Source organism: Brassica oleracea, chromosome C3, assembly GCF_000695525.1.
Source record: "Brassica oleracea var. oleracea cultivar TO1000 chromosome C3, BOL, whole genome shotgun sequence".
NCBI classification, from domain to species: Eukaryota; Viridiplantae; Streptophyta; class Magnoliopsida; order Brassicales; family Brassicaceae; genus Brassica; species Brassica oleracea.
Window position 1 is genome coordinate 59,514,599 of NC_027750.1, and position 17,793 is coordinate 59,532,391.

The following is a 17,793-nucleotide window of genomic DNA, read 5'->3' on the forward strand; positions in this document are numbered from 1 at the left end:
TTTTTTTGTTATGATAATAAATTATGCGACGGCTCAGCCGGTCAATGCAGAATAATAAATAAATTATACGGTGGCTCAGTCGACCAATTAGCAATAAACAAAATATAAGGCGGCTCAGCCGACCAGTTAATAACAAACATAATATAAGGCGGCTCGGCCGACCAATAAATTAATTAAAATATTAATAATATAGGCGGTATTCCGGCCATTATAACATAATATAAATAATAGTACAGGCGGTATACCGACCATTATAGCAGGGTATATATGATACAATAAATTTTACCGAATTGCAGAACGATCGTGCTGATAACGTGTTATGAAATAACTTATAATTTATAGTATCGGGAAATTTAAATAAGAGTAGAATTCAATACCCGTAAGAAGCAAATAACACTAATATAAGTGAGAGAGTTTATTAGAAGGAAAAAGAAAAAGATGTAATGGTGTACAAAAGAGCGATGGTATTTATAGTGAGCAACAATACATAAAATATCAAAGATAGTGCTTGATTTGGTAAATGAGTAGGTGATCATAGTGCTTGATGAGTAGATGATCATAGTGCTTAAGTTGGTAAAGGAGTGGATGATCATTTCAAAGCTTATCTTATAACATATATATATATATATTATTATTCAACCTTTTTGGTTTTGTTTTGTAAATGATGCGAGCGTTTGTTGACAAAAAAAAAAATGATGCGAGCGTTGTAGTTCGAAATAGAGGAAAAGTATATTAAATTATGTAAAATGCTAATAGAAAAGTATATTAGTCAACATCACAGTCGTATGTTAGTAATTGTTTAAAAAATTGAGCTACAAAACCAAAACCACAGAGAAAAACTAACGGCAAAGGAGCAAATTCCCGAACAACGACGTCGTTTGAGCATTGTGAATAGGGTCCACTTTTGTTATCCCAAATGGGAACCAGTCAATTGTCGTCTTCCTGTCAGGTCAGAGACATCAACATCAACAAGAAGAACAACACGAAGCGTGTCTGAATGCTTCATCTCTTCTTCTCCTCCTCCTCCTCTCCCACGTAATTCCCCTAAAATCCACTCTTTCTAGGGTTCGACCATGAACTTTCCTCTCCCCTAAACATCTGCTCTCTCTAGTTTCTCTGATCGGCGACGGAGAAGACCAACTCCGAAGCGGGAATGTCTGTCTCCGAGCTCAAAGAGCGCCACGCCGCCGCAACAGAGACCGTTAATAACCTCCGTGACAGACTTATACAGAGACGCCTCCAGCTACTCGACACCGATGGTTTCTTGCTTCTCTTCCTCTTCTTCTCATGGTTGAAGACATCTTGTTCTTAGTGTTTTTTTATTTCTCTGTGATTGAATTTTGACAGTGGCCAAGTACACGGCGGCTCAAGGTCGTTCTCCGGTGAAATTCGGAGCGACGGATCTAGTTTGTTGCCGTACTCTTCAAGGACACACGGGGAAGGTGAGTGAGAGAGAACTTCAATCTTATCTCTTATCTCACAAGTAAATGAGAAAAGCTTTTTTTAACTTTAATAGGTTCATTCATTAGACTGGACACTGGAGAGTAACCGGATCGTCAGTGCATCTCAAGACGGTAGATTAATAGTATGGAACGCTCTAACGAGTCAGAAAACTCACGCTATTAAACTCCCTTGTGCATGGGTTATGACATGTGCCTTCTCTCCGAATGGTCAGACTGTTGCGTGTGGTGGGTTGTTGGACAGTGTTTGTTCTATCTTTAGTCTTAGCTCGACCGCAGACAAAGACGGAACTGTACCGGTTTCGAGAATGCTCAGTGGTCACAAGGGTTATGTTTCGTGCTGTCGGTATGTCCCAAATGATGATGCTCATCTGATTACCAGTTCAGGTGATCAGACATGCGTCTTGTGGGATGTTACTACTGGTCTTAAAATTTCTGTCTTTGGCGGCGAGTTTCAGTCTGGACATACTGCTGATGTACTAAGGTATGGATTTTGCTTCCATGTGGTTGCTTTGCCGGCATCACTTTGTTTGATACGGTTTCTAAAGTAACATATCTTTAGGCATAGGCGTTCGGGTTCCAGTTTTTCGGGTTTAGTTTCTTAGGTCCAGTTTAGGGTTTATATATGTTCAAGTTAGTTCGGTTAATAATACTTCGATTTCGGGTAGATTTTATAACTCTGTCTAAGACCTATTTTCGAATCGAACTCATAATAGTATTCGCTTTCTAAGTATCTTAAATGTCAGATCAAAATAAATATGAAATTGAGTATTTGATATACTGATATAGATTTGTTGTAGGCAACCTATAGGTTTTGGTCTTTAGGATATAGGGGGTTCAATTGATTTATGTATGAAAGTTAGCATGAATAAGAGTATATTGGAGTTTAGCTAAACTCATGCCCTTAAACAACTGTTGTATCCCATTCTTACAGCGTCTCAATCAGTGAATCAAACCCAACTCGGTTCATAACTGGTTCATGTGATACCACTGCACGCTTGTGGGACACTCGCGATGCAAGCAGAGCAGTGGGGACGTTTCATGGGCACAAGGGAGATGTGAATACTGTCAAGTTCTTTCCGGATGGGCATAGATTTGGGACTGGATCAGAAGATGGAACATGCAGGTTGTATGACATTAGGACTGGTCATCAACTCCAGGTGTACCAGCCACAAGGTGATGGTGAGAGCCTGCCTGTGACCTCCATCGCATTCTCTGCCTCGGGGAGGCTTCTTTTCGCTGGCTATGCTAATAACAACACCTGCTACGTTTGGGATACTTTCTTGGGAGAGGTAAGCTAATTAAATATTGAGTACTGAATGGTGGGAGTTGTTTTAGCTCATTGTGATTGTTTGGTTCTCTTGCAGGTTGTATTGGATTTGGGGGAGCTTCAGGATTCACACAAGAATCGGATAAGCTGTTTGGGGATGTCAGCAGATGGAAGTGCCTTGTGTACGGGAAGTTGGGATTCAAATCTTAAGGTTAGTAGTGACAATCTAACATATCATGTTATGTTTTTTCAGTGATATGGAAATTAAGGTAAGAAGTAACATGGGATGTGTGTGTGTTTGTTTAATTACACACAGATATGGGCGTTTGGAGGGCACAGGAGAGTGATATGAAGGAGACAAAACAAACTTAATCATGTCTCTGCTCTATCTCCAGTTCTTGTGGTTGTTAATATGTTATGTTGTCTGGAAGTAAAACCCTACGGTCGGTTTGTAAACTTGTTGAGAAGGTGTTTTGCTTTTGATATAGTGGAGTTGTGTAAGAAAGGATCACTCTCTAGCCTGCAGTTCAAATTCAGATTTCCATGGAACTTGAAGACCGATATATATCATATAAAAAAAGGAAAAACTCCAATGTCTGACAGTAATAATGTAGAAATAAAAGAAGGTAATATTACTATTTAAAAGAAAAGTTTGTTACTATGAGGTTGGTTAAGTGAGGATCTTTAGCAACATGAAGAAAACTCTTTGTTTATTTCTGGTAACACTCTTTCGTACTTGGAGAAGATACGTGAGAGATGATCTCTCAAGAGTTTTAGCCGTTGGCAACAATCTCGTGAATGGCCTCAGCGACAGAGGCGTCCTCTGCTCTAACCGCCAGTTTCATTGCAATCTCCTTTGAGCTGTCCATCCCAAACTGTGCCCTCACTAACACTTTCACGTTCCCTATGTACACACCTGACAGTAAACAAGTGTGTGACCTTGCATTGCTCGGAACTGTCTCCGTCCCCTGCAATTTTGTTTCTCCAAGTGTCAGTTTCAAGTTATCACCAAACCCGGAAAAACAGGAAGAAAAGGCAGGAAGAGAGACTAACCTCACAAGGCTGCATGCCAAGAAGATCGATGACAGCCTTTATAGCTTCCCCCAAACTCTCTCTTTGCCCGAGCCCATATTCGTCTACGTGCTCGTCTTCTTCATTCATGCTTTCCCATGCATTCCTGAAATTGGAGACACTCACTTTCACCATGTAATCTGCAGATACAACCTCAAGATCCTCCAGCTGGTACTCATCTTCCACCCCATCGTCCTCTGCTTCTCCTGTGCTTGGGTCAACCTGTGTTACAAATCCCATTCATAATACACAAACAAATTAGTCATCATGTTTTTCTTTTACCCATGAACAATTAGAGTCAGTCTACTACTTCCACTTCATCTAAAGATTGAAAAAGTTGGAAATAAAAGCAACATGTACCTCCTTAACAACAAAAGTCAATGTGTTGGAAAACTTTCCAACAGCGGGGACACCTGCTGGCTTCTCAAAAGCAACAAAGGCTTGACCAGGCGAATCGTAAGGAAGTGAGTTTAGGGCCTTTGAAGCTACTTCACTGAATTCCTCTGCTTCTGAAGCATCTACTATGACATTGACCTACAAAACAACTCATGTCATGAGGAAAGAGGGCATAAGCATAAGATAAGCTTTACACCAATGTTCAAGACAAATGGTTCAGTACCCTCTCCAACAACTGCTCTGGGATTGTGTTAGTGCAGTTGTACTGAAACACCACATGATTGTCGAAGATATGCTTGACAACATTGACGGCATATTCTGTTTCTGCTTCAGTTAGCTCCACAGGTGAAGAAGACTGAAAAAGAAAGTACAAGTTAAAGCAATCGAGGTAAGCTAATGACATTAGATTTAAACGGAAAAATAATTTCAGCACTAACCTTGAAAAGTTTTCCAAAGGCGGCAAACTCTGGAATAGATGAGAGAAGTCTTTCATAGCCTTCAAAACCAGAAGCAGGTGCAGCTGGTGGCGCACCGAGACCCGTGGGCTTTTTACCTTGGGCTTTCTTCTCTGCAAGGGGCTGAGATTTTACTTCCTTGGGCACAGAGTTGATATCAAAAGCTTCTTCGGAGGGATCCTGCAGGATCAAAGATATAAGATAACTAATGTACAAAGAAGCCTACGAAAATAAGAAAACCGAGAAATGATAAAACTCACATAATTCTTCAGACTAGTTTCCATGTTGGCCAGAGGAGCCTCCAAGGAACCAAACATAAACTCCTTGCTATCTTTATCAGCGTCAAGAGTACCATCACCACCAAGGACGCTCAAAAATAATGTTGCTCTATCACGTACCTTAAAATAAAGAGGTCAAAATCCATGATCAAATCAGCAAACAATTTGCATGTATCTTCCCAGAAAATATTTACAAAGTCAAACATATGAATGTATAATGATGCAACCGACTCTAGGGGTATACAAATAGCAGACAGAAACAACAAAAAATGCACAGATACTACAACCAATAGACCAAGACTAGAAACGCACCTCATCATCACTGTCATAGATGCAGCGTTTCAGCAGAACGGTAATCCTGGGCTGTCGAGCATCCACATTAAACTCTTGACAATCAGTCATGGAAGATATAATAAAGAAATAAGTTAACAATAGAACTGTACATACCTTCAAGGATTCAACCATAAACCCAAACTTTGCTAGTGTCGAAACAGCAGCAGCCCGGACAGTGGCATTTTCCAGATGCACACGATTATAAATATATCGTATATACTTGCTTGGATCTGAGGTTTTGGGCCCTTCGATTCCCAGAAAATGAAGGATCTGTGCGAAAAACACATTTAAATACCACACACATGTTTTAATTGAAACATCAGATGGATCATGGAGAAAATGATTTACCTGTGTTGAAAGATATGTGAACTCACAATCTTCAATGAATTCACAAAGATGAAGCAATCCACCTTCCTTCGCATCAGGGATATCTCTGATAATGGTCACAATAGAATCTACTATTGCTCTTTTATACTCAAATCCACCTTCTTCCCTAAGAATGTTGCTTAAGAAGGTCATCCTGTAGATGAAAAGGTGACACATATTATTCATAAGCGACAATGCTATGAAAACAATGCTAGAGATCAAACATACAAATGACACACCGTAAAACTTCACTTACAGGGATCTGTACTTGAGTGGGAATTTCACACACAACGATCTTATTGCGTCCACGACCACAATTTTGAACTCATCAGCAATATCTGACATAAAATTAGTTATCTGCTTCATCAAGCGTTCTACACTTGATTCGTTCCCTGTTTTCAGGAGAGTGGTGATTGCGAGTGTAGCAATGCTTCTGTTCTGGTCAGAAATTAAACTCTCCATATCAATGTTACAGTTGGTGACAGCCATAGGATGAGTCATTGAAACCTGTGGATAAACTTGTGTTTAGTATACAATGAAACATATTTTATGCTTGATGGCCAAGGAACGATGAAGTTATCCAGAAAACTATAAATACTTTCGGTGTCTTACTTTATTTTTTTGTAACAAACATTCGGTGCCTTACTATACAAAGAAAAGAGATGAAAAAAACTTGTTTTGATATAAGAAAGGATTGTAAACCTTGTTCAGAGTTCGGACAGCAGCAAATCTCAACACTGGTTTGGGAGAACTCAAAAAGAGCTGGAGAACAGTGATTGCTGGAGTCAATTCTCGGCTTGTAACACCATCAAGCTCAGTGATCGCCCTGGCAGCCTCAAGGATCACCATTTCTGCCTTATGGCGCAGGCAACTCTCCAGAAACTCATAGAACGGACGTTCTCCAGATTGACCGTGGTTGGACATGTCACGGATAACCTGCACAATAGAAACTAGAGCTGAATCGCAAAGTTACTTTCAACCACATATCAAATAATCAAAAGGCATGGAGCACTAACCTGACTGGTGTAGCGTATCAAAAGACACTGAGCCAAGGGAGAGCGAACAGATCCCCTGGTCAAGCTACCAACCAACTTGCTAACAGCCAAGCGATCATTTTGGCGTATCTGAACATGATGATTGATTGTCAATATCTATTAGATAATTCTCACAATCTTAGTAAATGCAAAAAAGAAAAGCACATTGTGTTGGGAGCCTTTTCAAATCAATGTAACAGTAGCGACATATATATCATTTTCTAACTCATATAACTTCGACAAGTCACAAGTCTTAGGCCGTTCTTCCAACCAAACATGTAACATATGCTATCCGAGACAAATTCTAAATGACCATAGTAAAGAGCTATGATCGGCGCTACAGAAAACGTATTGTTTATGTTTCTAGTAACACATATTTTGTCAACATACTTCTTACCAGTGGATGTTTAATTAAACAAAGAACAGAAACATAAACCAATTTACTTCGGTAACACCAATGCAACAAACTTACCTGATGGAGCAAAGCTAGGGCATGAAACTGAACGAGGGCTGATCTAGATTGAACACCTTCTTGGACCTCATTGCTCCATCTCTTAACAATTTCAGGGTTTGTCTGAGAACAACAATACAAGAATATAAGCATAACCTAACAAATACGAAACAACAAAACAGTTTTGGGTGTGTAGAAAGGTTACCCTTAGCAAGTGAAGCCCACTGACTAAAGCAGCACTTGAAACAACGGGATTCTTATCCACAATGGCTTGTTTCAAGTACCGCTCAATCTGAGTGAGAAGGGTCCCGTCAATAATCCGGCAGAGGACACGGATAGCATTTGCACGATACATATCAATCTTACTGTTCATGTCCTTCATAAGTGAGCTCGTTACAATAATAACCTATCGAGAGAAACACCAAACAAAACTCATCAGAAACATATACCTCTTACAATAAGAGTAGCATAAACTCTCGGCAAACCTCATCAGATGATGGAGATAACTCCTTAATGATCAAGTAGACCATTCTCCTCAAGCCAGTGTCTTTTGATTGGAAAAGCTTTGTAACTGAAAAGAACACTTCCGTTGCTTCAACCTAAGCAAAATAAAATTCAATTTAACCAATTAGAAGGTTATTCATTTTACACCAAATGTGCTAATGATATGTTCAAAAAGCAAATGAAAGTGAAACGGACCTTGGTGAAAGACTCTCCTTGGTTAAGCAAATAAAGGAGCTTGGTGATGACCTGGGAGCATCTTCTAGGATCAACCTGAGCGTCATTAAAGACTCTCGCTTCTTGAAGAACCGCTCCCTTCTCTATTCCCATGAATGGTGAATACTCCACTGAGAAAATAAACACCACAATTCAGAAGACCGGATCGAATGCGGTAATAGAACTAAACCGGTTCCGTAATTACAACAACACACAAAATAGTCTTGTGCAATTGTAGATCTCATTATAACAAATGTTATTTCATAGGTATTCTCAACGATCACAAACAAGACTTTGATCTTAGGCATTCTCACACTAAATAGAATCATCATGTTATCAGTTACTATGGTTACTTCCGCTCCTTTGAGATCTAACACAACCAAATCAAATGATGCATCGAATCGCACAGATCTGAAAGCTTCGAATCTGATCTAACGCTTTGCACAGAAAAACGGAGGAGGACGTACTCTCATCGTCGTGATCGTCGTCTTTCTTAACGAAAGGTTGCGCCATTGCTGATGTACCGAAAACTCCCTTAAGAAACTACGCTGTCACTTCTCAGATCTCGCTACAGATGCAACAGTCGAAACGCAGAGGAAGGATGTCGTATGTTTTTGAGAGTCTGAAACTGTGATGAGAGATCGAATCAGAAAACAATTTAGAAGCTCTCGATCTGCTGCGGCCGGCTTCAGATTTTTATACTGAGCTCTACAGGTTAGGATCTTGCGAGAGACTGACACGTCATTTCGGTGATTTTTTTTTTCATCAACTATAACATATTTAAAATGACATGTAAACCAAACTGGTAACTCTATAAAACGATTGCTTCCTAGCAAAAATATAAGAATGATGATACGAGCAGTCGCAAAATAAGTTTTTTTTCCTTTAATTATTTAGACTTTTTAACATTACATTTTGATATGTACTTTTAACAAAATCTAATAGAAATTTATTTTTATTTATCGATCAAAATTTAATTGATACTATTATTAATTTCTGATAAAAATTCAATTTCTAAAAATTATTTTTACAAAATATTAGAAGATTTGTTCAAAAAAATTATAATATAAAAGAAAAGATATATTTATTTTGACAATAAAATATATGGAAAATAGTATGCTTAAACTTGTTGGAAATATATCTGATATTATTTTTTCAATGTAATTTCAAAATCAATAGCATATTTCGTAAATCTCATTATAACAAATGTTATTTCATATAATTTTTTTTTTACACTAAAATATATGAAGTTATTATTGAATTAGGAATAGCGGAAATTATTATTTCAACCATGGGATCAGCAATTTCAATATCATTTTTTTCATCCATGTCAAACAAAATCAATTCAACTTAAAATTCAGACAACCAAATAAAACTAAGAGGTAAACAAGTTGTTTTCCTATTGGCTCGCTTTTTGCTAATATAGACCATTTGTTTTGGAGAGTTACTCAAAAATGGAGGATCATCAGTTTGCATGGATATTATGATACATATGGAAGGTCCGAAATAATAAAGTTTTCAGTAACCTTGATATTGATCCGAGAGAAACGGTTAACTTAGCAGAATTGGAATCAATACCTTGGACTGAGGCACATGTCATAAATACTCTCAGGTTGGTACATGAGGCACGGAACATACCGAATTCAAGGACTACAGGCAGATGGTGTTACACAGACAGTTCTTGGAAGGATAAAGATTTATTTTCAGGGCAAGGCTGGTTCAGCACGCTACCGGGGTTTGAGGGGTTTGTTAGGGGCCAGGAATGTAAGGGCATGTCTCTCACCTCTTCATGCGGAGATGGAGGTACTCATTTGGGCGATGGAAAGCATGAAAAATCTAAGACAGTTTAGGGTTACGTTTGCTACAGATTGTTCTCAATTGATGAAGATGGTTTCGGAACCAGAAGAATGACCCGCATTTGAAAGTTACCTGGAAGATATTAAGCTCTTGAGAAGAAGCTTCATCAACTCAGATATCGTTCATGTTCCCAGGACAGAAAACATAAAGGCGGATCGCTTGGCACGCAGTGCTCGGACACAACCGTCTTTCGTCGTACACATGGATGCAGAGTTGCCACTTTGGTTTATAGAGTCTACATGAGTCTGTGAATGTTGGCTGTCAAAAAAAAAAAAACAAGTTGATTTAACTAGCTTGAAGCTTTTTTATACCTAATAACAAGAGTTCCTTGAGTCTCTGTTTCCTCGTCTATGTTCTTCGTCGTGTCTGTAACATCTCTTTTAGTCTTTGTTTCGTCCATGGGTAACAATCTCTCTCCCTCTCTCTCTCTCTCTCTCTTTCCCCTTTGAACTCTCTGCTATTTTTTAATGTTTCGGATTATGTTAAAACACAAGTAATTAATTTTTAATTTTGATTTTGCAATTGAATTAGATAGGGGGATCTTGGCAGAGATAAGAATATTAAGAGGAAATATGCAGAGAATTTATAACTTTGGGTAGTTTGGTGAATAGGTTAGTAGTATAGGAGGAATAGATAGGGTGGTTGAGTTTAGAGAGGGGTTTAGGCAGTAAAACCCAAATATTTTAGTCTGTAGGGATTTAAAACATCTTTGTGTTAGAAAAAGTCTATGGTCTGAACATTTCGAGCTTCATTCATGATCAAAAGAATTACTTTGATATAACAATTTAAATAGAGATAACAGTGCTCAAACCAAAACTATAACTCTTAAGATCTTTTAGTATTTGTTATTGCTCTTTCTCTGTCTTGTTATTCCCGGGTGATTATTCACATGTAATATGATTATTTATACCAAACACTTGTAAAATCCTATTGCTGTATGGATTATGTATAATAGTCTTTTTCATTACTTTTATTTTATACTAGATAAGGCTCGTGCGTTGCAACGGGTTTTGTTTGATGTTTTAGTAAAAACATAAAAATAATAAATCATTTTATTATAGATTGAAGATTTTTTTTTGTTTGCATAAGCTGTGAGATATTTATTTATAATTACAAACTCATTTACACACATAAATCCCTATTAGTATTTGTATTTATAATCATGGTGCATAGGTAAATTGTTATCAACTTTGTATTTAAGGCTAGAGAAAACACTCTTACCTAAAAATTTAAACCAAACTCAACCAAAGTAAAAATTAAAATGAAAAAAATTGAAAGCTAAATAAGGTCAATCTAGTTAGTGACAATATTATACGGGAAATTACCAAAAATACCACATTCTTAATACCACTTTTATTCTCACTTTTAAAAAGAAAAAAACACTTATAATCCTAAGGTTAACTAATCTAGACTAAAAGTTTAGAATTGAGGGGGTGGGGTAGGTTTTAGGAATATGGAATTTAGGATTCCAATAAATATATAAATAAATAATTAATTTTTTTAAAAAAAAATTGTGTTAACTAAATATAGTTAACTCATATAAGTTAACATAAATATATATATGTTAACTAATACCGAGCTTCATAAACTTCATTATTCATTTAAGAATTTTCAATCATATGGCCAAGATTAACCAAGCAACCATCATCATAGCTGAAACTAATAGAAATAATAAAAATTAGTATATTAAATTTTCTTCAACTAATTAGAGTAACATCAAAATTTTTTTATTAGAATTTAGTTCAGAAGATACTGATTAAAAAATTACACTTTGATATCTCTTGCTAAAAGACTTTCATGATAATATCAATATTATCACATTTCACAGCGAGATATATATCTTCAAATAGTTCTACTTGTTCAGCTCATAATGTTGCTTGTATTTCAATTTCACTATATAGAATAGAGTTTTTATAGAAAAGAAAGAAAAAAAAAATTGAAATTGCTTAATTGAATAGGACTAATAATTCATAGAGAAAAGTGCTACAGTTATTTATAGAAAAATATCTCCTTAACAATTAAGTTAGAGTAACTATTTGAACATCAGCTTTTTCATATTATTGATATACTAATTACACATTTGTAACAAAAAAGTTATATATATTTATATAAATGCATGAATATTATCATCTAATTAATAGTTTCTTGTATCTTTAAGTTGAGCAAAATCTATGTAGTTGAAATCTAATTTTGTTTCACATATTATTTGGGGTAATGGTTAATTCACACATATGCAATTGTTGTTTTCTCAATCATTCTTATCTGAAATTTATGATCGGAGACTTTATAGTTCTTACTGCAATCTTGATTATATGGAAATATTTGAAATAATTGTTTTACATTTTTTGTTTAGATTTGAAGAAAAAAAGAAAACTACAATTAAACAGTCTTTAACAATTTTATTTTGTAGAAGATTTTATAAATTAAAGGATAATTACTATCAAACAAATTTGTACAATTATATTTTCTTTCTGATTTTAGAAAATGAAAATTAGTATTAAGTAAATTATTATACTTTTTTTTTGTTTAAGAATTGTAAAAAGGAAAAAAAAATTAGAAAAAGGAATTTATTGTCAACTAAAAACTATCAAATAATCTTTTGCTATTATCTTTATTTATGATTTAAAAAAAGGAAAATTACTATTAAATAATTCTTGTGTTATTATCTTATTATACTTATATTATTAATTATGATATATTAAGCAATTATGTTTGGTGACAAAATATAGGAGAACTTAATCTTATATATAGATGTGAATAATTGTAATCCTTTCAGTTACAAAAAAAAATTGTAATCCTTTTTGGATTATGATTTTTTAAACAGAAAAATTACTATTTAAATAATAGAGTCTATTATTATATGAAAATATTTGAAATACTTATTTTACTATTTTTTAGATTTGAAAAAAAAACTACAATTAAACATTCTTTAACATTTTTTTTTGTAGAAGATTTTATAAACGAATAATTACTTTCAAAACTATATTTTTTTTATTTTAGAAAACGAAAATTAGTATTAAGTAAATTAATATACATATTTTTTGTTTAGGAATTGTAAAAAGAAAAAAAAAATTAGAAAAATGAAATTATTGTCAACTAAAAACTATCAAATAATCTTTTGTTGTTATCTTTATTTAGTATTTTAAAAAACGATTTTAAAAAACGAAAATTAGTATTAAGTAAATTAATATACATATTTTTTGTTTAGGAATTGTAAAAAGAAAAAAAAAATTAGAAAAATGAAATTATTGTCAACTAAAAACTATCAAATAACATTTTGCTATTATTATCTTTGTTTAGTATTTAAAAAAAAGGAAAATTACCATAAAATAATTCTTTTGTGTTATTATTTTATTATATTTATATTATTAATTATGATATATTTTAACACATGTCATCTTCTTAAATTTTTAATTGTCATGTGTCATCGTCATGTTAATTAGCAACTTTGAAGAACCAAATTTTTAATTTTCATGTGTCATCGTCGTGTTAATAAGCATTGGAAAATAATCTCTAAATTAATAGGCTTTATCTATTGTTACAGACCTTTTTATCGTCATGGGCTAGATCATATAGAAAACTTGGGCATGTTTTCTACACAAATCAACACAAATCAGTATTTAAAATGTAAATTCATTGTTATTCTGCCGAGAGTTTGACATAATTCGTATAAAATAATAAATATACTGTTATCTAAACATCAATTTTTGAAGTTCATTTTAAAATCGAATATTATTAAACTTGTCATTTCATAAAGTATTTTCAAATCTATTGTCACTGAAAATTTGCTAAGTTGTGAGTTTTAAAAAAAATTCCAATGGTTTAAAAGTGTTTTAGTTGATTTTTTTAATTTTGTGGAAAGATTATATATAAATCTCATGATTTTGTATAAGGTTCTAAAGTAATCTAACCAAAATTATATTAAATCCTCCAGATTATCTAAAATCATTTAAAACTCAATAAAAAAAAAACAAATAATGTCAAATTCAAGATTTGAATACATTGTCATTCATGACAGAATTTACTTATACCCCTTTGAGTTGTTTTTATCAAAAACATTTTTTTGGTATATACGTTTGCTTGGATTCAAATCTCAGAAACATATGTAAAAACGTGAATGAATCATTCTCATACCTTAGTCCCATAAGGGACCTCCATAATTTTGGAGTTTAAATAGATAGGTAGATGTTGTAGATAGTTAATACAAGAACGATAAACAATATAATAAATATCTTGATTATGCTTATCCACCACTAAACCATAACTGTATGGCCCAAGGCTCAGTCCTTTGTGCTACGTTTCTAACAAAACACACTATAGTCTCTCTGGTTCTAAAACAAACTTCATAGTTTCTGACTTTTTGAAACTGTAATTCCTTGACGCAGAGTGAATGAAACAAACAAAGGAACAAAAAGCCTTGGCAAAAGAGATGAAAAGTGTATGAGAAGTGTGTTTTTAAAATTGAGGATTGCGCTTCATTTCTTCACTACTTGAAGCTGATGGGTTTAAGCCATACTCACCGGTTTGATACTCTTTACTCTCTAATGCTAACTTCCTGAATTTTTTCATGTCTGCACTGTACGATCTCGTGTCATACTCCGAGCTCCCGGTTCCAGGGCTCAAATAAGTGTTTTGTGCTGCTCTTCCTCCCTCGCTTAGATCCTCTATTGACATATCTCCTTCTAGTGCTCGTACAATCTTTACATGTTCCAAGATTCATAACCATGTCTCAGTTATCATCAAGATTGTGATTGCTAAACAAAAAAAAAGAATTAACATTTACCTGACTCATCTTAGGTCGTCTTCTTGCCGAGTGCCTGATGGCTGCAGCTGCACAAGAAGCCATTCTAGCCATCTCTTGTTGGTCGTAGTTTGTCTCTAGACGCGGATCTGCTAACTGGCTGTAATCTCCATCTTGAGCTGCTTTCGAACACAGAGGTCTTGCCTGCACAACACAATAGTAACATTAGGTTCTTTTGTTGGGGATTCAACAAGTAAACCAAAGAGCAGACCGACTTACCCAATCGACCAAGCTGTCTTCCATTTCTCCAGTTAGATCCACTGGAGGTCGTCCGGTTATAAGCTCAAGAAGCATTACCCCAAATGAGAAAACATCAGATTTGTCGGATAGTTTTCCGCTTGACGCATACTCTGGAGCTAAGTATCTGAACCCAAAGAAAATGTTAAATGACATAAAACAGAGTGAAAACGTGCCTTGCAAGCAAACAGTCCAAAGCTATTTACCCAAAAGTCCCCATGACACGAGTGGAGACATGAGTGTAGTTGTCTTGAGATAGCTTAGCTAATCCAAAATCTGCAACCTGTGTATATATATACACATCAATACTGACTCGAAAGAAAAGATGGGAGGAATGAAAGTCATAGCAGTACATGTATATATACCTGAGTTTCAAAACTGAAGTCAAGAAGAATATTTGCAGCTTTGATATCTCTATGGATGATGCGAGGATGACCTACCATTGATATAAATATATACAATATGTTTAGTTTCTTAAAGAGAGCGAGGTAGAAACTAAATGATTCTCTTACAGTCTTCATGCAAATATGCAAGGCCTCTAGCTGATCCCAATGCAATCTTCACTCGTACATGCCAATCCAATACTGGACGACCTTTTCCTGAAGTTTCAATCATGTTGTTGATAAAAGAGACATCATACATAAAAAGTGATGATTCAAGTAAATATTATGTTAGAATTATGTTACCATGAAGATGGAATTCAAGCGTGTTATTAGGTAAAAACTCGTAAACCAATAGCCTTTGACCACCAGAGATGCAATATCCAACAAGAGAGACGAGATGACGATGATGGACACGGCTAATGATCTCAACCTCTGCTTGAAACTCGCGTTCTCCTTGTCCACTTCCAAGTTTAAGACTCTTCACTGCAACTTCTTTGCCACTGGGCAAAACTCCTTTATGAACATACCCAAATCCTCCTTGTCCTAGAAGATTAGACTGAGAGAAACCTTCTGTTGCAATGGACAGTTCATCGTAGGTGAAAGTGCTTTGGTTGTGACCAAGAGTCGCAGCTGGAGGCGACGGTGCGGTTGGACCGGCTAAGTTAGAGCTGTCGCTATGATCCATGTTCACTACATGGTCTTGAGGTGTTCCATTGTTGTAATAGCCACCATTACCTACATATGCAACAACTCCATTATAGCATCTTAAGTCTAATCCTTTTGCACATACCAAGTTCGAGATATAAGCTCACACATCGAGAGTTTCAAAGGGACATAAATGATGTATAATAAGAGAGCCGATCTTATATATTAAAACAGAAGGCACAAGCTTGATTCATGTGTGATTTTTAAAAAAAATAGAACTAATGGACATATTTCTAAAAAGTCATGTTACATTTAATATATAATCTTATCATTTAAATTTTGGACCTATCAGAAATTTTTATTAGGCTATCAATAATTGGATTTAAACAATAGATGATACATTGGATTTATAGATAATATAAATTAAATAGATATAATTTAATGTTTTAATACTATACTTCTATATGCTAAATATTTAAATGTTTGTCAATGTTAACTTTTAAAATTATAAATATATTTTTTAAATAACAAAAATCATATTATCTAATAATGATTAATCTTTACTACCTTAAACCAATGAAAACAAATTTTAAACTATATAATTTATTTTAAAAATTAAACAAAAACTAAATGTTTAATTATTTACTCGATAATATAAATCTATGAAACGAAAAGTTTAACTTTTAAAAAACTTTCTAAATTTGTGAAATGTTACAATATCTTTGAATATGATAACAAAACAATATTTTACTAATCTTTATATATATAGTTACGATTTTAATAATGAAATAATAATCCGAAAATATATATATAGAAGAAGATACAAATACATGTGAAAGTTTGAAACAATCTATTCAATGAAAAAAATATACAGTAAACTTTTTATGTTTTAAAAATTGATAGACACATATATATTATAATATATACCAATTTAGAATTGAAAACAAAACATTTATATAAAAATAAATGAAAACAAAAATCTGCGCGGTTGCGCGGGTCGAGATCTAGTTAATTTTAAGTTGGAAGCCGAGAAAACTTAACAAGTTAGTATAAACCACTAGACTATAAAAGGCTTAAACATTGATTGTGATTAAACATTTGATTACCATTGGGAACTCCAAAGGGAGTGTTGTTGTTGTAGTAATGCATGTGGTTGACTTGAGGAGCACGTTTCTCCTTCTTCTTCTTGTAGCAACAGATGCAAATAAACATTAGAAGTAGAAGCAGTAACCCTGCTCCTACAATGACTCCAATAATCAGTCCAAGGTTGGCTTGGTGTGGTTGTTCCCCTGGTGGTGATGACGTGTCTGAATCTCCACTATTCCGGGGAGGGCTTATAGACCGAGGCGGTGAAGGTGAGCCACCGTCACTGGACCTTCTGTTTCCAGACGGTGGAGACGGTGTGGAACCTTCTCTGTTGTTACTGTTGATTCTGTTACGGTCATCATTTTCAGAAGTTCCAGACGGTGGAGACGGTGTGGAACCTTCTCTGTTGTTACTGTTGATTCTGTTACGGTCATCATTTGCAACAGGAGAAGGAGGAGATGATCTTTGTGAAGGTGGTGATTGCTTGGACCGTGCTTGAGGAGGTGCAGGTGGAGTTACAGGAGATGAGATTTGAGGAGAAGGTGGAGAAGGATTCTCTTGAGTTTGAGGTGGTGGATTAGGTACAGCTGGAGGAGATGTTGGCAATGATGGGGGAGGGGAGGTTTCCTGCGTCGGTGGTGCAGGCGGCGGTGAAGAAGCTGTTGGCGTTGGAGGAGGAGCAGAATCAGGAGACGGTGGAGAAGAAGCAGGTGAGGTTGGCGGCGATGTATCATTAGACAGAGAACCTGCATCAGGGGTTTCCGGGGCAGGAGGTGAATTCTCCGGAGAGTCTGCCATGATGAAGTCTTTGTTCTTTGGTGAAAGGTTTCTCAGCGGCGGAGAAACCTTCTCCCCGGTGATCCTTGACTCATCAGCCTTGCGTTACAAGCAAAAACAATCGAAACTTAGAACTTGGAGATATTCAGAAGACTTGGTGAAGAGAAGAGAAGAGA

General features: G+C 35.2%; 3 protein-coding genes across 3 annotated transcripts; 1 reads left to right on the forward strand and 2 right to left on the reverse strand.

The window, feature by feature from the left end:
* The first annotated feature begins 949 nt into the window (after positions 1 to 949).
* On the forward strand, positions 950 to 3,235 carry LOC106334918 (guanine nucleotide-binding protein subunit beta-like). The gene is made up of 6 exons (XM_013773308.1): positions 950 to 1,259; positions 1,348 to 1,442; positions 1,517 to 1,944; positions 2,395 to 2,752; positions 2,828 to 2,941; positions 3,047 to 3,235. The coding sequence occupies exons 1-6, from the start codon at positions 1,154 to 1,156 to the stop codon at positions 3,080 to 3,082; spliced, it is 1,137 nt and encodes a 378-aa protein (XP_013628762.1). The 5' UTR covers positions 950 to 1,153; the 3' UTR covers positions 3,083 to 3,235.
* Positions 3,236 to 3,268: 33 nt separating this feature from the next.
* LOC106334917 (coatomer subunit gamma-like) lies at positions 3,269 to 8,509 on the reverse strand. The gene is made up of 17 exons (XM_013773307.1): positions 8,299 to 8,509; positions 7,814 to 7,962; positions 7,600 to 7,713; positions 7,320 to 7,520; positions 7,136 to 7,237; positions 6,646 to 6,753; positions 6,332 to 6,565; positions 5,886 to 6,136; positions 5,612 to 5,783; positions 5,378 to 5,533; positions 5,243 to 5,293; positions 4,913 to 5,050; positions 4,635 to 4,832; positions 4,421 to 4,552; positions 4,162 to 4,335; positions 3,784 to 4,023; positions 3,269 to 3,698 (listed from the first exon to the last, which is right to left on the reverse strand). Exons 1-17 carry the CDS (start codon positions 8,342 to 8,344, stop codon positions 3,504 to 3,506), a joined length of 2,661 nt encoding a protein of 886 aa, XP_013628761.1. The 5' UTR covers positions 8,345 to 8,509; the 3' UTR covers positions 3,269 to 3,503.
* Positions 8,510 to 13,990: 5,481 nt separating this feature from the next.
* Positions 13,991 to 17,793, reverse strand: LOC106332891 (proline-rich receptor-like protein kinase PERK5). The gene is made up of 8 exons (XM_013771384.1): positions 16,861 to 17,793; positions 15,413 to 15,844; positions 15,239 to 15,325; positions 15,092 to 15,162; positions 14,933 to 15,009; positions 14,709 to 14,853; positions 14,472 to 14,633; positions 13,991 to 14,386 (listed from the first exon to the last, which is right to left on the reverse strand). The coding sequence occupies exons 1-8, from the start codon at positions 17,636 to 17,638 to the stop codon at positions 14,144 to 14,146; spliced, it is 1,995 nt and encodes a 664-aa protein (XP_013626838.1). The 5' UTR covers positions 17,639 to 17,793; the 3' UTR covers positions 13,991 to 14,143.

Coding starts and splice junctions, on each gene's coding strand:
- LOC106334918 (XM_013773308.1), top strand. CDS start 1,154: ATGTCTGTCTCCGAGCTCAAAGAGCGCCACGCCGCCGCAACAGAGACC. Junction 1,945..2,394: donor CATACTGCTGATGTACTAAG/GTATGGATTTTG, acceptor CCATTCTTACAG/CGTCTCAATCAGTGAATCAA. Junction 2,942..3,046: donor GTTGGGATTCAAATCTTAAG/GTTAGTAGTGAC, acceptor AATTACACACAG/ATATGGGCGTTTGGAGGGCA.
- LOC106332891 (XM_013771384.1), bottom strand. CDS start 17,638: ATGGCAGACTCTCCGGAGAATTCACCTCCTGCCCCGGAAACCCCTGAT. Junction 14,634..14,708: donor AAGACAGCTTGGTCGATTGG/GTAAGTCGGTCT, acceptor TGTGTTGTGCAG/GCAAGACCTCTGTGTTCGAA. Junction 14,387..14,471: donor GACGACCTAAGATGAGTCAG/GTAAATGTTAAT, acceptor GAACATGTAAAG/ATTGTACGAGCACTAGAAGG.
- LOC106334917 (XM_013773307.1), bottom strand. CDS start 8,344: ATGGCGCAACCTTTCGTTAAGAAAGACGACGATCACGACGATGAGA. Junction 6,754..7,135: donor CCCTAGCTTTGCTCCATCAG/GTAAGTTTGTTG, acceptor CATCATGTTCAG/ATACGCCAAAATGATCGCTT. Junction 6,137..6,331: donor CTGTCCGAACTCTGAACAAG/GTTTACAATCCT, acceptor GTTTATCCACAG/GTTTCAATGACTCATCCTAT.